This window comes from Mustela putorius, unplaced genomic scaffold (genome assembly GCF_011764305.1).
Source record: "Mustela putorius furo isolate JIRA1106 unplaced genomic scaffold, ASM1176430v1.1 tig00003845_pilon_pilon_pilon, whole genome shotgun sequence".
Classification (NCBI taxonomy): domain Eukaryota; kingdom Metazoa; phylum Chordata; class Mammalia; order Carnivora; family Mustelidae; genus Mustela; species Mustela putorius.
This window is the reverse complement of record NW_025421998.1, coordinates 10,394,737-10,414,812: the sequence shown is the minus strand read 5'-3', so window position 1 is coordinate 10,414,812 and position 20,076 is coordinate 10,394,737. Positions and strand designations below refer to the sequence as shown.

The 20,076-nt window shown below is 40.9% G+C and overlaps 2 protein-coding genes across 2 annotated transcripts in view; one reads left to right on the top strand and one right to left on the bottom strand.

The window, feature by feature from the left end:
• The window catches only part of LOC101693045 (zona pellucida binding protein), a 106,567-nt gene extending 96,540 nt beyond the window's left edge, over positions 1–10,027 (bottom strand). Inside the window, exons 1-2 of the mRNA XM_004739400.2 lie at positions 9,859–10,027; positions 8,293–8,373 (exon numbers count right to left, since the gene is read on the bottom strand). Coding sequence (XP_004739457.1) covers positions 8,293–8,373; positions 9,859–9,988 — 211 coding nt within the window. The 5' untranslated portion in view covers positions 9,989–10,027. The remainder of the gene's footprint in view (positions 1–8,292; positions 8,374–9,858) is intronic.
• A 2,587-nt stretch (positions 10,028–12,614) lies between these two features.
• Positions 12,615–20,076, top strand: part of SPATA48 (spermatogenesis associated 48) — a 59,031-nt gene continuing 51,569 nt past the window's right edge. The window contains exon 1 of the mRNA XM_004739397.2: positions 12,615–13,379. Coding sequence (XP_004739454.1) covers positions 12,821–13,379 — 559 coding nt within the window. The 5' untranslated portion in view covers positions 12,615–12,820. The remainder of the gene's footprint in view (positions 13,380–20,076) is intronic.

The following is a 20,076-nucleotide window of genomic DNA, read 5'->3' as shown; positions in this document are numbered from 1 at the left end:
AATATAGTTAAAAGTAAACTCCCAGAACAATCTTTTTTTTTCTGTAGTTCATGTTCATGTTTTTTTTTTTTTTTTAAGATTTTATTTATTTCTTTGACAGATAGAGATCACAAGTAGGCAGAGAGGCAGGCAGAGAGAGAGGAAGGGAATCAGGCTCCCCACTGAGCAGAGAGCCTGACTCAGGGCTTGATCCCAGGACCCTGGGATCATGACCTGAGCCGAAGGCAGAGGCTTAACCCACTGAGCCACCCAGGCGCCCCCATGTTCATGTTTTTAAATGAAGTGTACCCATAAGGTCACATCAGTTTCAGGTGCACAACACGGTGAATCAACCAGTCTCTGTGCTATGCTGTGCTCAGCACAGGTGCAGCTCCCATCCATCACCATACAATGCTTGTACAATACCACTGACTACATTCCCTGTGCTGTGCCTTTCACCCCCATGACACATTCTCTCCATAACTGGAAGCCCACATCTACCACTCCCCTTCACCCATTTTGCTCATTCCCCCCATCTGCCTCTCCTCTTGCACCCGTCCGTTTGTTCTCCGTATTTATCATGGGTCTATTTTACAATTTAGACTTAAAGGCTGTAGTTCTAAAACAAAAGCTGTGCTATCAGTGAAAATGGCAGAGGAAGGAACTCTAAAAAATTATCTCCCTCATAAAGGTAATATAAAAACTGGCAGATGGGGCGCCTGGGTGGCTCAGTGAGTTAAGCCGCTGCCTTCGGCTCAGGTCATGATCTCAGGGTCCTGGGATCAAGTCCCGCATCAGGCTCTCTGCTTGGCAGGGAGCCTGCTTCCCTCTCTCTCTCTCTCTGCCTGCCTCTCCATCTACTTGTGATTTCTCTCTGTCAAATAAATAAATAAAATCTTAAAAAAAAAAAAACTGGCAGAAATTGTCAGGATCAACATTTTCAGAATTCTGGAAATTAATCAAAGTGTGACAACCAGTGAAAAACTTATTCAAGAGAAACAACTGAATCTTAGCACAGATGGGCTGAATTATGCCTCTCTCCAAATGCATACATTTGAGCCCTAATCCCTATACCTCAGAATGTGAACATATCTGGACACAGTCTTCACAAAAGTAATCAACTTCAGATGAGTCATTAGGGTGAGCCCAAATCCAGTGACTGGTGTCCTATGAAAGGGGAAAATCTGGAGACACAGAAATACAGAGGGTACATGATGTGAAGACACACAGGCTGAAGATGGGCACCTATGAGCCAAGGAAGGAGAAGTGCAACAGACCCTTACCTCACAGCCCTCAGGCACAATCAACCCTACCTCCATGACTGAGCTCTGGCCTCCAGAACTGGAAGACAATAAATTTTGTTGTTTAACCCACCCAGTCTCTGGTATTTTGTTACAAGGGCCTGGGGGGCTCCTAGCATTCTAAGTTCCCCCATTGCCATCTCCCTCTCCTCCTCCCCAGTCGGCCTTAGCTCTGATAACCACTGTGCCAATCACTGTAAGAACCAGCAGCTTGGCAGCCACTAGAGGGGCAGACAGGGCTGGAGGGACTTCAAAGCCTCCTTCCCAGAGAACTGTCACTATTTGACCTCTCTGGCAGCTTCTAAGAAGATAGCACTCAAAAGCTGTCTTCACATGACTTAACTCGGAGCACAACCACCATACAAAACCTCTTCCCAAAGAGTATTTTTCAAAAATAACTAGAGACTTTCTTTTAACTCTGCAAATGCCAGATGCAGAAGGTAATGCTTGGGGTAAAACAGGCTAAACAAAATGCTTAAGAGGAAAATCTGGGAATGACAAGTCCATAGGAGCTCTGAAAACTTCTAACATACCCCTGGATAAACAGAAGGCCACATGCACATGCCCAGGACCAGCATGCTTAGTCAGGTCAGAATATAAGTTCTCACCTCTGGCTGAAATTGATGCTCTGCAGAGCAGACAAGTGAAGGAAAAAGTAATCAATGCCTAGCTAAATGCTGAGAGTGTACCACACAAGCACACAAAGAACCTCAGCAAAGACTAGGAGACTAACTAGTTCCAGGTGTCAATAAAATCTCCATCCAGCTATCAGCCTAGGCTAACTGAGCAGTGACTTCAGTGGCTACATATCACAAATGATATAGAAACTAAAGAATTCATTCAGAAAAATCATTAAACATACCAACAATAACAAGACATTAATAACATTCACACCTGATTTCCAGAGTTGCCACATTAAATTACGTTGAAAGTCTAGTTTTCAACTAAAAATATGAAACATTTCATCAAGAAATTATACTCAATACTCAAGAAAGTATTGTCATAGGTAGGGAAAAGAAAAGCAACCAACAGAAATCGTCCCTGAGAAAACCCAAATTTGGGACTTACTGAACAAATACTTTAAATCATTTCATTTTTTAAAATTATTTCATTTTTTAAAATCTGAATTCGATTAACCAACATATAGTACATCATTAGCCTCAGATGTAGTGTTCAATAATTTATCAGTTGCACACAATACCTAATGCTCATCACATTACATGCCCTCCTTAATGCCCATCACCCAATTATCCCATTCCTCCAACCATCTACCCTCCAGCAACTCTTGTTTTTTAGAGTTAAGAGTCTCTTATGGTTTTTCTCTCTGATGACTTCCCCTTCAGTTTTCCCTCCCTTACCGTATGATCCTCTGCACTGTTTTCTTATGTACCACATATGAGTGAAACCATATTATTGTCTTTCTCTGACTAAGTTATTTCACTTAGCCTAATCCCCTCCAGTTCCATCTATGTTGATGCAAATTGTAAGTATTCGTCCTTTCTGATGACTGAGTACCATTGTATATATGAACCACATCTTCTTTATCTATTCATCTGGTGAAGGACATCTCGGCTCCTTCCACAGTTTGGCTATTATGGACATTGCTGCTTTGAACATTGGGGTGCATGTGCTTTTCCCTACATCTATATCTTGGGGAGTAAATACCCAGTAGTATAACTGCTGGGTCATAGGGTAGCTCTATTTTTAACATCTTGAGGAAACTCCATATTGTTTTCCAGAGTGGTTGTACCAGTTTTCAAACACACCTACAGTATAAAAGGAGGATTCTCCTTTCTCTTCATCATCAACATTTATTGTTTCTTATCTTGTTAATTTTAGCCATTCTGACTGGTGTAAGGTGTTATCTCTTTGTGGTTCTGATTTGTATTTCCCTGATACCAAGTGATGTGGAGCATTTTTCATGTGCATGTCTTTGGAGAAATGCCTGTTCATGTCTTCTGCCCATTTCTTGACTGGATTATTTGTTTTCTGGGTGTTGAGTTTGATAAGTTCTTTAAAGATACCACCAAAATTTTTCACAGAGCTGGAACAAATAGTCCTAAAATTTGTATGGAAACATAAAAGACCCCAAATAGCCAAAGAAATGTTGAAAAAGAAAAGTCAAATCAGTTATTTTAAATATGATTAAAGAACATTATGTCTATGGTACTAAAAAAAAGTATGAAAATGATTTCTCTCCAAACAATATCAATAAAGAAACAGAAGTTATTAAAAAAAAAAAAAAAGAACCCAAAAGAAATTCTGCATTAAAAAGTACAATAACTTGGACTCCCGGGTGGCTCAGTGGGTTAAGCCTCTGCCTTCAGCTCAGGTCATGATCCTAGAGTCCTGGGATCCAGTACCACATCAGGCTCCCTGCTCAGCAGGGGGCCTGCTTCCCTCTCTCTCTCTCTTTGTCTCCCTCTCTGCCTATTTGTGATCTCTCTCTGTCAAATAAATAAATAAAATCTTTAAAAAATATAAAAAACTTAAAAAAATAATAAAAAGTAAAATAATTGAATTGAAAAACTCACTGTAAGAATTAAAAGCAGACCTAAGCTGGCAGAAACAAGAATCAGACAACTTCAAGATAAGTCAGTTTGGAGTTATCCAGTCTAAGAAAGAAGGAAAAAAGAAAACTAAAGGTAAATGAACAATACACCAGAGACCTGTGGGAAACCACCCAGCACACCATTGTATGCATAATACAACTTCCACATAAGGGTGGAGAGTAAAAGAGTACAAAGAATAGCTGAAGAAATAATGATAAAACTTCCCCAAACTGATGAAAAGCACAAATTTACATATCAAAGAACAATGAACTCAAATTAGGATCCATTCAAAGAAATCCATACCTAGACACATCATAATCTTCTGTTAAAGTCTGAAAAGACAGACTCTTGAAAGCAGCAAGAGAAGCAACTTGTTAAATACACATGATCGTTAAATTAGTACCTTATTTCTCATCAAAAACCATAATGAAAACAATGAGTAAGGTGACTGAATTAATAATTAAAAATCTTTGTACAAGGAAAAGTTCAGCACAAGGTGAATTCACTAGTGAATTTTACCAAACAAGTCGAATTAACAACACTTCATAAACTCTTTAAAAAAAAAAAAAAGAGGGAACATGTCCTAACTTATTCTATGAAGCCACTATTACCCTAAAACCAAAATCAGACAAAAACAACATAAGAAAACTACAGAACAATTTCCCTTATGAATACAGACATAAAAATCCTCAGAATAGTGGCAGCCAATCCTGCAGCATCAAAAAGAATTATGCATCATAATCAAGATTTATCCCAGGATTGCATTTCTTGTTCAAGATACAAAAATCAATCAATGTAATACCAAATTATATCTATAGAACAAAGGACAGAAAATACACAATCATCTCAATGTATGCAGAAAAAGGATTTGACAAAATCCAACATCTTTTCACAATAAAAACATTCAACAAACTATGAACAGAAGGGAATTTCTCAATCTAATAAAATCTACCTACAAAAAACTCACAGATAAAGTCATATTTGATATTTCAGACTGAAATATTTCATACTGAAAAACTGAAATCTTCCCCCATCTAAGATCAGGAGTAAGAGACAAGGATATCTGTTGTTGTCAGTACTGAACCAAAGGTTCTAGCTGGAGCAACTGGCAAGAAAAAAAACAAAATCAAAAAAACAGGGCATCCAGATTGGTAAGGGAAAAATAAAACTATCTCTATCATCAGATGACATGATCTTATACCTAGAAAATCCTAAGAAATAACTCCCCCACCACCTTAAAAGAAAAAAGAATAGAGATAATAAATGATTCAGGAAGGTGACTGAATACAATTTGAAAAATTCAATTATATTTCTAAATAACAGCAATGAATAATCCAAAACCTGAATAAAACCTTTCCACTTACAGCAGCATAAAAAAGAATAAAATACTTAGGAATAAATTTAACAAAAGTGGTGCAATACCTATATACCAGTAGCTATAAAACAAACCGGAGGGGAATTAAAGAAGATCTTAGTAGATGGAAAGATACTCCCAAGCTCATGAATTGGAAAAGTTAATGTGATTAATTTGCCAGTAATCCCAAAATTGATCTACACTTCAACACAATCCCAACTCAAATCCCAATGGGCTTTTCTGCAGAAATGAACAACCTCATTCTAGCATTAATATGGAGTTCCATGTGACCCAGCATAGCCAAAACAATGTTGAGAAACAGTGAATTTTAAGGACTCATACTTAATGATTTCTAAACATACTTTAAAGCAACAGAAATCAAGACAGTATGGTACTGTCCATAAGGACAGATCAATGAGATAGAATCAGAGTCCAGAAAAAAGCCCAAACATCTATGGCAAACTGCTTCTCAGCAGGGCACCAAGAAAATTCAACAGGGATAAAAAAGTATCTTGAAAAAATGGTGCTGGAACAACTGGATATCCACAAGCAAAAGAATGAGGTTTGACCTCAATCTTGTAAATTAATCCAAAATGGATCAAAGTCCTAAATATAACAGCTGAAACTATGAATTTCTTATAAAAAATAAAGGAGTAAAACTTTTAACTGTTGAGTAGGCAACACCTAACACACTAGTACCAAAGGGCAAAATAGATATCAGACTTTATCAGTCTAAAATGTGGGCTTTAAAGGACACTATTTAAAAAGTGAAAACACATTTATTCATTTCTCAAATTCCACCTGAGTGAAATCATATGGTGTTTGTCTTTCTCTGACTTATTTCCCATACCATAATACACTTTTTTACCCCATCCCTGGCACTGCAAATGGCAAGACCTTATTCTTTTTTATGGCTGAGTAATTTTCCATTGTGGATTATATACATACACACACACCACATCTTCTTTATCTTTTCATCAACTGATGGACATTTGGGCTGTTTACAAATGGATAAAGGAAAAAAAGTAATGGATACAAACCAAGAAACAGACTCTTGACTACAGAGAATGAACAAACAGATGGTTACCAGAGGGGAGATGGGTGGAGGGATGGGGGAAATAGGTGAAGGAGATTAGGAGCACACTCATCATGTGTGACGAACACTAAGTAATGCACAGAATTGTTGATCACTATATTGTACACCTGAGTCTAATATAACACTTCATGTTAACTATGCTAGAATTAAAAGTTTAAAATTAGAAAGAAATTTTTCAAGTGAAAACACAATCCATAGAATTAGAGAAAATATCTGTAAATAAAATATCTAGTAAGGGTTTAGAATCCAGAATGTATTCAAAATAACTTTCAACTCAATAATAAAACACTCAATTAAAAAATGGGTAAAGGACTTGAACAGATATTTCCACACAGAAGATAACCAAACATTCATTAAACACATAAAAAGGTCTTAAACATCATTAGACATTATGGAAATGCAAAATAAAACCACTTCAAAATCCACTTCACACACACTGGGATGGCTATAATAAAAACAGATAAACAGTAACAAGTATGGGCAAGGCTGCTGTAAAATCTGATCCTCACACACTGCTGGTCTGAAAGTAAAATAGTAAAGGCTCTTTAAAAAATAGTTTGGCAGGGCGCCTGGGTGGCTCAGTGGGTTAAAGGTTCTGCCTTCAGCTCAGGTCATGATCCCAGGGTCCTGGGATTCAGCCCTGTATTGGGCTCTCTGCTCAGCAGGGAGCCTGCTTCCTCCTCTCTCTCTGCCTGCTTCTCTGCCTACTTGTGATCTCTGTCTGTCAAATAAATAAATAAAATCTTTAAAAAAATAGTTTGGCAGTTCCTCAGAAGGTTAAACATAGAGTTACTCTATGTTCTAGGTATATATTCAGAAGAATTGAAAATGTAGGTTCACACATAAACTTCTTCAGGAATGGTGGTAACAGCAATGTTCGTAACAGCAATGTTCGTAACAGCCAGAAAGTGGAAACTACCCAAAATTCCATCAACTGACAGATTCACAAACAGTGGTATATCCATACAATGGAATATTATTCAGCCATAAAGTGGAATATGACATGAATAAACTCAAAAACACTATACTCGGTAAAAGTAGCCAAATGCAAAGCACCACACCATGTATGATTCCACTTACATAGAATGTCCAGAACAGGGAAATTCATAGGGACAGAGAGTATACTAGTGGTTTCCAGGGACTGGAGAGTGATTGCTTACTGGCTATGGCATTTCTTTTTGGAGCTATAAAAATGCTGCCGTATCACACAGTGATCGCTGCAAAACCTTGCTATGTACTAAATCGCTGCAATATACTAAAAACTATTGGAACGTTCACTCCAAAGGAGGAATTTTGGGGCACCCGGGTGACTCAGAGTCAGTTCAGCATCTGCCTTCAGCTCAGGTCATGATCCCAGCATCCTGGGGTTGAACCCCATATGAGACTCCTTGCTCAGCAGGGAGCCTACTTCTCCCTCTCCCTCTGCCCACCTGCCTGCCGCTCCCCCTGCTTGTGCTCTCTCACACTATCCCTCTCTCTGTGTCAAATAAGTAAATAAAATCTTTAAAAAAAAAAAAAGAGGAGGAATTTTAAGCATGCAAATTTACCTCAAAAAACAAAAAAAAAACACAACCAAGAAAGTTTTAATTACCATGCCTCTCATATGACTACTGGAAAAGCTTATGAATCCAAAATCTTAATAATACAGATCCCATCTGAAACATACTTCAGCATTATTTCAACTACATATGTTTATTAATAATCATATAATAATTATTATATATTATTATATTATTATAATAATCATATAATAACAAGCAGGAACACTAGACAACTTTAATTAGGTAACTTCTAGAGAATCATTTTCACACACTGAAGCAGTTACAGCAAACAGAATCAGAGCTGGATCAACCAAACCATATGGGAATAACTATAATCCATTTTCATAGAAGGAAAAGGCCTTAGGAGACTGGGATGTCTGGGGAACATTAGCCTTTTGGACAAGATCAATAAAATTTAAACAAATGCTAAATACTTTCTTAAAAGCACTGAACATCTATTTATTAATACCTGGAAAATTTGATGATCCCACTATTTTCACCGCGTCTTGGGTCAAGTGAAAACCTCTCGGTAATCGAATCAAATATCCAACTATAGAAAACAAAAAGAAATTATCAGCAACCTGCCTCATTAGAAATTCCAAGATACCAAATGGTAAAGCATCATAGCATACTTGATCTCGGTTGGAGGGGGACCATAAGCCAATGTCTTCCAACATCCAGCATCTCCCCTCCAATCACTCTCCCCCTCGTGCTGCGGTGAAACTAACCTACTCACTGATTTCCCGACTGCAGCTCATGTCGGGACTTTTTCTACAACCACTTAGAATACTGTTTCAAAATCCCAACCCCTCAAGCTTCAAGACCCTCTTCCTGCAAACCTTCTGTTTGTCCTCACCACTTCTCATAGTCCCTTCCCGCCATCACCAGCACCTCTTTCAGGGCCGTTTACGCTGCATTATGCTACAGTTCTTACACATGTATACAATGTATATGATTTTTCGTTAGATTATAAACTCCACTGATAGGCGGATGCCTTGACAGTAGGATCAATGTTTATGTCAACGTATCAAGAATCAGCACCAAGCATCTTGCAGTAAGACAAACTGAGTAAGGAGAGTTGAATAGGATGTATTGAGAATCTTCCATCCTTGCTGGATGAGCAAATGGACCTGAGAGCGCGCAAGGGCCCAGCGGTGCGGGCGGCATAAAAAACAGAGTGAAACATCCACCCAGGGGCATTTAACAGGGAGGGAGGCGGGTGTACCGAAAGTCAGAAAGCCCCTTACTGGCCTCGGGAACGTCACCTTAAACTCTAGAACCTCCGCTTTCCTCGCCCGCACGAAGAGACCACATTGGTCAGTCCCGGCGGTGTTGCAGGGACCGAAGGAAGGCGGCACGGACTGGGAAATGCTACGTGAACATCAGTCCGGCCTACCCAGCGCTTCGGAACCAAGGTATCACCCACTTACTCCAGGTCTGCCCTGTGCTTGGACCTAAAGCCAGCGGACCCCCACCCCCACGACTACCCCACTAGTGAAAGACCCTGGACCGCGATCGGGAAGGACCCCCTTCTCCACCCGCTATCCCCTACTCAGAACGGAACCTGCGGAGCCCGACGCCCAGACCACGGCTTCGCCCCACCTCCGTCCTCCTTGCTCCCCCTCCCGCGTCCCCGGCCGCAATCCCCCTACGTTGACTGTTCCCGGAGAAGCGCTCTCGTCTCCCCGGCTCTGCGCCATTTTTGGCATTCCGACCAAATCTCTCTGGTTTTGCTATGCGACGCCAGGAGACCCTTTATTTTCACAAAGCCTAACATCCGAGCACACAATCGTGCAGCCAACACCGTCCCGGTTACCCGGCGGCGGCTGAGCCCTCCCTCCCGCGCACGTACGCGCGTATCTGCAAACACGATGGAACTTTTTGGACACGAGGGAGGACGCGAAAGGCGGCGGGAAACATCTCCCCCGACCTCCCCAGCCGTCCCCGCATTTTATGACTACGACCGATAGATGGCGCTGAGGGCCAGGCGGGAGGGGCGCCCCAAGGCGCGGAGGCAGCGCCGCCGACGCCTCACCTGACGGGGACGCCCGCGCCACGAAGGCGGAGAGCAGGAGGACGACCGCGGCCCGGAAGAGCGGGGAGCCCGCGACCGGAGCCCGCCGCCAGCCCCGCCGCCGCCGCCGGCCGGGGGCCGAAGCCTCCATTCGCTCGCCGCCGCCTGCCGACCGTCGGCGCAGAAGGTCGTTAGGCGGCGCGCGCCCACCTGCCCGCCGGAAGTCGGAGGGCTGTGGACCGGAAGGAAGGCCGGAAGGACGAGCCGCCGCTTCCGCCGGGGCGGAGGCGAGGGCCGGGACGGAGCGCGGCGGCGTGTGTCCTGGCCCGTGCCCCTCGACGCCAATCGAGGGCTGTCGCTCCGCGCTCTGTGCCGACCCGTGCTCGGGCCTTCGGGACCCGGGCGCTGCCCAGGGGGCCCTGCCGAAGGTTCTAGTGCGGGAGAAGCGCCGCGGACCCCGCCGCCCGCACCTTGCCATGGAGTGCGCGCCCGTGGGCCCCGGGAGGCCGTTTCCGGAGCAGGCTGACCGGGCGTCATGAGCGGGGTCCGCCCCGAACAGCGGCCTGTGGGACCCGACTGCGGGGGCTTGCCTGACCCCCGACGCCCCGGCTAACCCACTGTGCTCCGGGGATTGGTGGCACCTGAGTGGGGCGTAAGTGCATGCACCCCAGTGTGGCTGAAAGGAGGACTGTGGGCCCGGAGACAGGCCGCGTGGGCCGAGCAGAGGAGGTTGACCGGGCCTGGGAGATCGCCTTCTGCTCCCGAGTTCGAGGAGCACGTGACGACCCCCGCCCGCGTTCCAGCCGGGATGTGATCGGAGGATCGCGCGTTGGCGGCCCTGCAGCGGGAAGGATGGGCTAGGCGGGGACGAGCTCCCCCGGGGATGAGCTACAACCCAGGGACGAGCGCCAGCGGGAGCCGCCGCACCGAAGAATGGGGTGTGCGCGCTGGATGCAGATGCCCCGCGGTGACGTGCGCCGCTCCCTTCGCCCGCGGAGACCGGCGGGACCCTTCGCCGGAGGCGCCGTGTTCCAGGAGAGGGTTTAAAGTGGACAGCCTGACCGCCTCCGCAGCCACCTCGCTTGTTCGGTTGTGTGTGCGGAAGGTCGACGGCTTTCGGTGCCTGCGGATCGCAGCCCGTGCGACCCGCCGTCCCCGTTCTGTGTCTGGGCCTTGGAAGCCAAGATCTCGTCTGTTTTGACACCATCTTAATCTCATACGGTGCGCATCCAGGTCGTGATGAATTTTGAAAAGAGGGAAGGAGCCAAAAAAGGAGGAAGGAAAGAATGAGCAGAAAGGAATAGGCTTCGTTCTGATCCGGGATCGGGATCGGGACGGTCCTTGAGTTCTCTGGCTCTTTTTATGCGTGTCTTAACTGGTAAATTGTGCAGCACGATTTATTCACTGATTAGATTACATCTTTGGAAATTCTTTCTAGTCTGTGTAAGGTTCTGAATTAAATTGACTGTGCTCGAAGGGCGTCTGGGTGGTGCCGCTGATGAAGCCCCGGACTCTTGGCTTCAGCCCAGGTCATGAGGTCAGCGTCCTGGATCAGTCCTGCGGGAGGCAGGGAGAGGGTGGGTTGATGGGTCTGTTTGAGAGTCTCCCTCTCTCTCTGCGTCTCTTCTGTCTCCCCTTTCTCTAAAATAAATAAATAAAAATCTTTTAAAAAATAAATTTACTGTGTTTGAGCATGCTTTATTTTGGTTTGGATCTCGCCAGCATTTTGGTCAAGACCTTGCAGTTCCTTTGAGTACATCGAATAAATAACGTATTTTACTGAATAGAGCCCAATCACTATGTCTAGGTACATACTGCTAAAGCTCTTCTTAATTTGTATGAACAGGTAAACCTGCACAATACCAAATGGACTTTCGACTTCATTGATTTTTTTATTTCTGCCATCGAGAAGTTTATCAGTCCCTCCTACTGTGCACTGTGTAAATTCCCAGCATTCAACCCAAGAGTAGGCTGTTACACTGGAGACTACTTCATGTGTGCTGTGGATCTGAAGAGGGAAAGCCAAATGCTGGAAATACGCAACTAGGTTTCTCATTCATGTTTGCATAGGTTTTGGTTTGGCTTTGTTTTACTCCAGAAGAGTTGGTGTGAGCCCTGTGCCCAAATTCCAATATTTATAATTCCTGTGGTAGCAGTTTTCATGCAAGTCCAAATTATCTCATTGAAATGAGCTTTTAAATGACCAATATATATATTTTTTACATGTGAGCTAATAGCTCATACCTTATTGTAGTTTTCTGAAATGAGTTCAAAAAATCCCATTGTTCTTATTCTATACATTGGAAGCCAAAAGGTAAAGTAATTTAGGGCATTTGAAAGATAAATTGTATTTTGACTATTATTTTTCTTAAAAAATAGGTCACTGAGTTAACTGAGTGTAAGACCTGTTCATTCTTTGCACTGCATTCGAGTTTACATTTATTTAGGTAGTGATTTTTGTAATTTATTGTATCTATAAGGTAAATACTTAATTTTTTACTCATATATACTTTAAAAATACATTCTCTCTTGATTAACTGCTTTGTACTCTAATGAATATCATTTACTTAAAAAATACCAACTTATGGAAACATTTGAAAGTAAGTAACAAATGGATGGTGGGAAGAAAACTCTCATGAAAATATCACTAACAAGGCTATTTTTGTTTTTCCTAAGAATTAAATTATGACATATAGAGTAAATAGTCCAATGTGCTAGAGTTCTAGCTGTTGCCAAGCAACAAGGGCTCTCTTTTGTCTTGTTTTTCTGTCCTGGTCCCTTAATGTCCTATACTTCTTTTGGTAGAGAAAAGATAGTTGCCTTTAAAAAAAAACAAAAACAAAAAACCTCAATATTTCCAGTTCAGTAACTTTATGTTAATAACCAATCCTCAATTATTGCAAATAGTGAGTTTTATAGTTAAATAGAAAGGAGTCATCAGAAGCAGTTAATTTACAGTCATCCAAAAGTCTAAAGAAAGGCCATGGATGTGGATTCACAGTACACCCCTGGAAAGATAAGTATCTCTGAAAGGTCCGTCCTTTCAGGAAAAAAGGCTGTTGAGAATACAGATTACCCACACTACTATAATCTCTTAAGGAAAATGAACATGCCTTTTGTGAAGGGAGTTGAAGACAGACATAACTATGGCAGAATTGAAAAGAAATGCAACCCTACTTTTCTTAAATTTCACCCCTATCCCCCGTCAGTCTTGCCGGACTACCATTTACACTATCCTTATCCCCCACCATATGGGCGAGATTATCCGTTATTTCCACTTCGGGATGATGTGCCCTTGGGTGATTCCTGTTCAGGGTTTTTGAGTCCTGGTGGTGATGCTGACTTAAAGCCTGGCATTGGCAGAACCATACCAAGTCTAGTGGACTTCAGTGATGTGAAACCACAACATCGAGTTCCCAGACCAGACACAGGATTTCAAACAACACTGAAAAGACAAACCATTTTATTAGAAGAACTAAAACAAGACAGGAGATGGAATTCCAGGGCAATACCAGACATTTCTATCAGAGCAAGACTTGGAGGTAACGTGACATGGGCTTTATAATTTTTAAAAATTCAAACAAGAAAGAAGAGCATGGATATAAGAATGAGTATTTAGCAGAAAATTTCACATAAAACTATGAAGAACCCAATAAGGAACTCTTATTTTTAAGTCATAGATTGCAAGGAAACACTAGCAAGAATGATTAGCCTTTTATAAACCTGTTTGTAAAAAAAGAATTTTTTAAATGCATTAATTAGGGTAAGTGGCCAACACAAAGTGGATTTCAGATAATTTATTCTAGACATGTGGATAACCTAATTTTTCCACAAGGCCATGTATGTTTAGTTTTGATAATTGTGTAGCATGCCTTTATATCTGTCTAACTCCCTTGAAAAAACAAATCTCTGGTGGTTATAAAGTGCTAGATCACAGGAGCTGAAATGAAATGGGTAGATCGTTCGTTGAAAGTAGATTTGGGGGTCTGCTAGAAAGCAACCCTTCCATAGCCCTGGACACAGAATCAATGATCCCTTACTGATAGCTATACCTCATGGTTTCTCCATGAGAACTCCCAGAGAGTGTCACTGGCCTGGTACAGAAAGAGTGAGAAACACTTCCAAAGGAAAGCCACATGGAGTATTTTTGTATGGAAGTGTGTCTGGCAAGCAGGGATTGCAAGCAGGTTAACATCTTTGAGTATGTGGAAAGGAAAAGATCAAATGCTGCAGCAAGAGATCCTACGCTTCCTCTAGTGCCAGACCCTCACCCCCCTCCACTGCTCTTAGGCACCTGGCCATAGACTAGAGGCCTAAAGCGACAGTATGTGGAGAAACAGTGACACCACAATTTGCTGGAGCAGTGGGGATCCATGGGTCCCTGCCCTTTCTCCATGAAGAGGGGCCATAATCACTTGGGACCTGGAAGGGGTAAGAATAAAGGAAAAGAAAATAAAAATGAAGGACCTCTCTTCCCAGCCCCACCCTGCAAATACCCACTTTTGAACAGGCAGAGCAATTTGGAGAGATACAAGCATATGATAAGAGTTATGCTTTTAATTTTGCACTTCAGCTGTGGACTTAGCACATGTGCTTCAGGAAATCCCTCAGTTTGGAATTTCCTTATAAAGGGTATGAATGGGGTTCGACGACCTATTTTAACAAATAAGTATTTTCTAATCTCTTGGAAATGCCATCTAATGAAATACAGTATTACCAAAAGTTCATGTAATTTTGCTTTGAACCACTGATGAGTCCAGGTCAGTCTTGCAGACATAGAATATCTTACTGATTCCGACTGTGGAAAAGAGCTTGAACTCACTCTTTTGCTAATGTTTCAATGTAAAATAATGGTCAGTGTCAAGAATGTGTCTTTAAAGGAACTGAAGTTGTTTTTTCTAGTAGTCCTATTCTAGACAAATATACCACTTTCCTTGTAAGCAGTAAACCCTAGCCTAGTGTAATTTTAAGAGCAATGTTTTAGTTTGTAAGTTTTCCTAAGATTGGACTCTCAAAACATTATTACAGCAAATTAGAAGTTGAAGAAATAATTTATTAAAGCTAACATACAACAAAAATGGAGTTAATAGACTTTACATCAATAATTCAGTTGAAGTATAGGACTTGCTACCCAGATCAGTACAACAGAATTCTATAGACCCTCTGGGCTTAAGTCCTGACAGAAGGCTTACTTGCACTATGACCCAGGGCTCTTTATGCCTGTGTATCCATATTTGTAAATTCATGTACTAGTAATACTTCATAAAATATTAGTGGAGACTATTTAACATAACTCACGTAAAGATATCCGACATGAAGGAATGCACCAATAAATGTAAGCTATTAGAAAGTCCGGAATTTTCAGTTCCTTGGCAAAAAGAGTACTGCTCTTATAAAACTGTAAGGATTAAATGAATAAAGACAGGTAAAGCTCTTAACAAAATTACTGGAACCTGGCTAAAGCAGTCAATTAATAGTAGCTATTTAATATTAGCTGTTACAGTTTCAAAAAGTAATACTGGTGGCCCATGGATTCAGTTCAATGTAACTTGTCCTAGGTTTTCAGTGATTTTGTAGATCTTAGAAATAATCATTAATTATAAATAATACTTTAAAATTTTAGCAAACCTAAATACACATAATTTTGAACACATTCTTATAAGAATGCCTTTGTAAAATTAATTATATCACACATCAGTATGCTTTTCAGTGGGGTTTCATAAATACCAAAAAGATATAAAAGATTATATTGCCAATTTCTTGCTTTATTCCAACTTTGTCTGGACAACTGGGTTCAGTAATTTTTTGTTCCTAGTTGGCTTTCTTTCTCAGATACCAACCAAGTACTCTAAACTTACCCTAATTATATTCAAACCTTTCGTTGGTCTGTTTGCCTCTCTTTACAGCACGTCTTCCTTATGACAGGAAAAATAAAGGTGGTCACATCACTGATTTCCCTGCGCTCAGGTTCCTAATATAAATACTCATAACTCTTTGTATATCTTCCTGCTTTTTTCTTTTTAAGCCACGGTCTCAGCTCCAGTTGCTAAAACAAATCACAGACTGGGTGCCTTAAGCAACAGGCATTTATTTAGGGTGGGAAATCCAAGATCAAGCTACCAGCTAACTTGATTCCTGCTGAGAGCCCTTTCTCTGGCTTGCAGAGGGCCTGGTTCTTGCTGTTTCCTTACAGGGCAGAGAGAGAGATACACACGGGCTCTGGCCTCTCTCCCTCTTTTTATAAGGAGAGTAATCCTATCACGGGAGTCACACCCTCCAGATGGTAAATAAACCTAATGCCCTCCCTAATACCCCCAACCTTCAAATGCCATCACTTTGGGGGTAAGTGTTTCTTTTAAAAAAAAAAAAATTATTTATTTGTAAGAGAGAGAGGGAGAAAGAGAGCATGAACAGGGGGAGCAGGAGGCAGAGGGAGAATCACGTTCCTCGCTGAGCAAGGAGCCTGATACAGGGCTCGGATCTCAAGACCTTGGGATCAGGGCCTGAGACAAAGGCAGACAATTAACCGACTGAATCACCTGGCCATCCCGTAAAAGTTTCAATATGTGAATTGGGGAAGGGGAGGTCCATAACAATCCACCATTTTTAAGTGTATGGTTCATTGGCAATAAGAGCAATCTTCACCACCGTTCACCTCCTTAGCACTTTTCATCTTAAAAAACTGAAACTCTGTACCCATTAAATACTAACTTTCTATGTCCTCCCAGTCCCTGGCAATCACCATTTTACTTTCTGTCTCAGAATTTGGCTACTCTAGAAACCTCACGTAAGTGAAGTCAAAAAGTATGGGTCTTTTTGTGACTGGCTTATTTCACTTAGCATAATGCCTTCATGGATAACAATGTCCATGTTGTAGCATGTATCAGAATTTCTTTTTAAGGCTGAATAACTTTCTTTTTTATGTATATACTACATTTTGTTTATCCGTCCGTGGACACAAGTTGCTTCACATTTTGGCTATTGTGAGTAACATTGCTATGAACAAAGGGATTCAAATATCTTTTCGAGACCCCACTTTCAGTTCGATGGGGTATATACCCAAAAGTGGAATTTCTCTATTACATGGTAATTCCATGTTTAATGTTTTAAGAAACCACCATACTGTTTTTCATAGTGGCTACTCTGTTTTGAATTTCCACCAACAATGCACAAATATAACTCCTTGCATCCAAGGGATAAACCTCACTTGGTCATGGTGTCTAATACTGTCAATGTGCTGTTAAATTGTTTTTTAGTATTTTGAGGATTTTTGCATCAATATTTACTAGGGATATTGATCTGTAGTTTTCTTGCAGTGTCTTTTTCTGACTTTGGTATCAAGCTAATGTTGGCTTCATAGAACAAGTTTTTGATTATTGATTCTCCTTATTAGTTACAGATCTGTTCATATTTTCTGTTTCATAATGATTCAGTCTTGGTAGGTTACATGTTTCTAGGAATCTATTTCATCTAGGTTATAGAATTTGTTAGTGCACAGTTGTTCATGGTACATTCTTATCCTTTTTATTTCTGTAAAGTTGTTAGTTTGCAAACTCAAGAATTCTTTGGGTGAAATCCAAAACTGGCCCTCATACAAGGAAGGCAAAGAGAGAACAAAGAAAGAGGCAGGCCACTCCAGATGGGTAAGTGGCAGGGTTAATAAGCAAGAGAACTTATATACAAGTCTTGTCTTGGGCAGCTACAAGACAAGTAGATCTCTACACCTGGCCATTGGAATCCTAAAAGTTTTTATAAGACCTTCACAGGGTTCAGTTATCTATACCATCCAGATGGTCTCAACAACATCTTACTCTGGGCTACATTTTAAAACAGCTCCTGCTGGGGGAATGGTGGGCAGAAGGTCCATCTGAAGGACAGGGGAGTGGACGAGAAGCCCCCCATGCCTGAGTCCAGTTCACAGGAAGTAACGTCCTCTTGATGGCCTCCTCCAACAAAAATCATTTGTACTGTCCCCTTTATCATTTGCGATTTTGGTTTATTTAAGTCCTCTGTTTTTTTCTGAGTCATCTGAGTCTAGCTAAATGTTTGTCATTTTTTTTATATTTAAAAAAACAACTCTTGATTTCATTGATTCTACTGGTTTTTATTTTTTCCCCTTCTCTATATTGTGTATATCTACACTGCTCTTTATTTCCTTCTTGCTAGTTTTGGGTTCAGTTTCTTTCTTTTTTTTTTTTTTCATAGTTTTTTAAGTTATAAATTTAGGTTGTTAATTTGAGATCTTTTTTTAATTAAGTATTTATACCTACAAACTTCTCTCTTAGCTCTACTTTTGTTGAATCCCATAATTTTGTTGTACTGTGTTTTTGTTTTCCTTTGTCTCAAGATATTCTTAATTTTCCACAGGATTTCTTTGGTTGTTTAGGGTATGGTATTTAATTTTCACACATTGGTAGTTTCATTCCATTTTATCAATTTCTACTTTGATTCCATTGTGATCAGAAAATACACTTTACATGATTTCAGTCTTTTAAAATTTATGAAGACCTGTTTTGTGGCCTACAATATAATCTGTTCTATAGAATGTTCCATGTGCATTTGAGAAAAATATTGTTTCTACTTGGGTATTCTGTTGGATGAAGTGTTCTGTGCATATATTCTGTGTCAAAGTATTGTTTGACTCCTGTATTCCTTACTGATCTTTGTCGAGTTGTTCAATCCATTACTGAAAGTGGAGTATTAAAGTCTCCAACTATTACTGTAGAGTTACTTAAATTTGGTCAATATTTGCATCATATATTTTGAAGGTCTATATTTGGTGCAAATAGATAAAGTAAAAAACAGAAAAGTAGAAAAAAAAATCAACTAAACCTGAAACTGGTTCTTTTAAAATAACAAAATTGACCTACCTTGAACTATATTGAGAAAGAAACCCTAAAAACAATATTGTAGATGTTGAAAACATGTATTTCTAACCGTTAGAGGAGAGAAAACACACGAATAAGAAAATAAACATAGAATAGTCCTTCAATCTCTCTTTTAAGGTTTTGTTTCTTTAAAACTACATTACGGAAATGTTTTATAATAAAAATAATAGGGCCTATGGAAAAATACGTTTTATGGCAACTGTTACAAACTCATTCAGTTTCATCAGATACACACAAAACCAACTCACGATGAAAGTATCACAGTCTCAAACATGTTAGATCTCTAGTACGTGAAGAAATGGTACGGTACTTTCCTTGACAAGGGACTTGACATTTGTTTGGTGGCATGAGAGTGGTGAAGTGAGATTGTGGATTACGAGGAAGAGGGTGTGGCTCTCCGTGGCTCTCGGTGGTTCACTCCTTCCTGTGTGTTCCTGCCACCCTCCTGCCATGAGATGAGGTCTGTTTCCTTCCCACACTGATTCTGGGCTCTACCCATGCTGCAAGTGGAGACTTTTTTTTTTTTTCCACATTGGGATTGGGCCCCTTGGGATTCCTTTTCTGGATTCAGTCACTATTTTGTGAAAAATTCAACATAGGCCCATAAGGGAAAAAAAAAAATAACAACAACAATAACAAGTCACTGGTCAGGAAGCCCAGCTCAGATCCCTGGTAATAGTCAACACCCACTCACCAGCCAGTGAGTGAGATAATTTAGGACATCTTGAGAGATCCCAACCTACACCACATGACATAGGAAACCCTGACTAGCTTCAGAGTCCTGGGAGACAATGAATGGTTGTTTTAACATACTAGCCTTTGGGGGGCTTTGTTTCACACAGTAGATACTGAAACGAGGTAATGGAAATGGCATCATCATACTCAAGAATGAATGTCCTGACCCTGGGGTGCTTAGCTGTAATCTGTTGTCCTGTTCCCTATCTCCTACTCTGGTTTAAATATCAAGTCCTAAGTTCTGTTTTTTTTCTCTATTTTCCTCTTTTTCAAAGCTGTTGCTGCTGTTGGAGGGTAGTCGGCTGGAGGGTTTCCTTCAGCCAGCTGGGTCACAGAATTATCCTTATTCTCAAAATTGAAATAATCATGGGATTCAGCACTGCCTTTCTCACTTTGCCTTGATCTCTTGCCTCTGCTTCTATATTTTCTCTTATTGCTGGTGACAAAGACTTAGCAGTCCAACACAAAACCCATTTACTAGCTCCTGGTTTTGCGAGAAGACTGGGCACACTCAACCAGTTTTCTTTTTCTGTTTTTTTTTTTTTTCAATTAATTTAATTTTATTTTTTTAAGTGTTCCAAGATTCATTGTTTATGCACCATACTCAGTGCTCCAT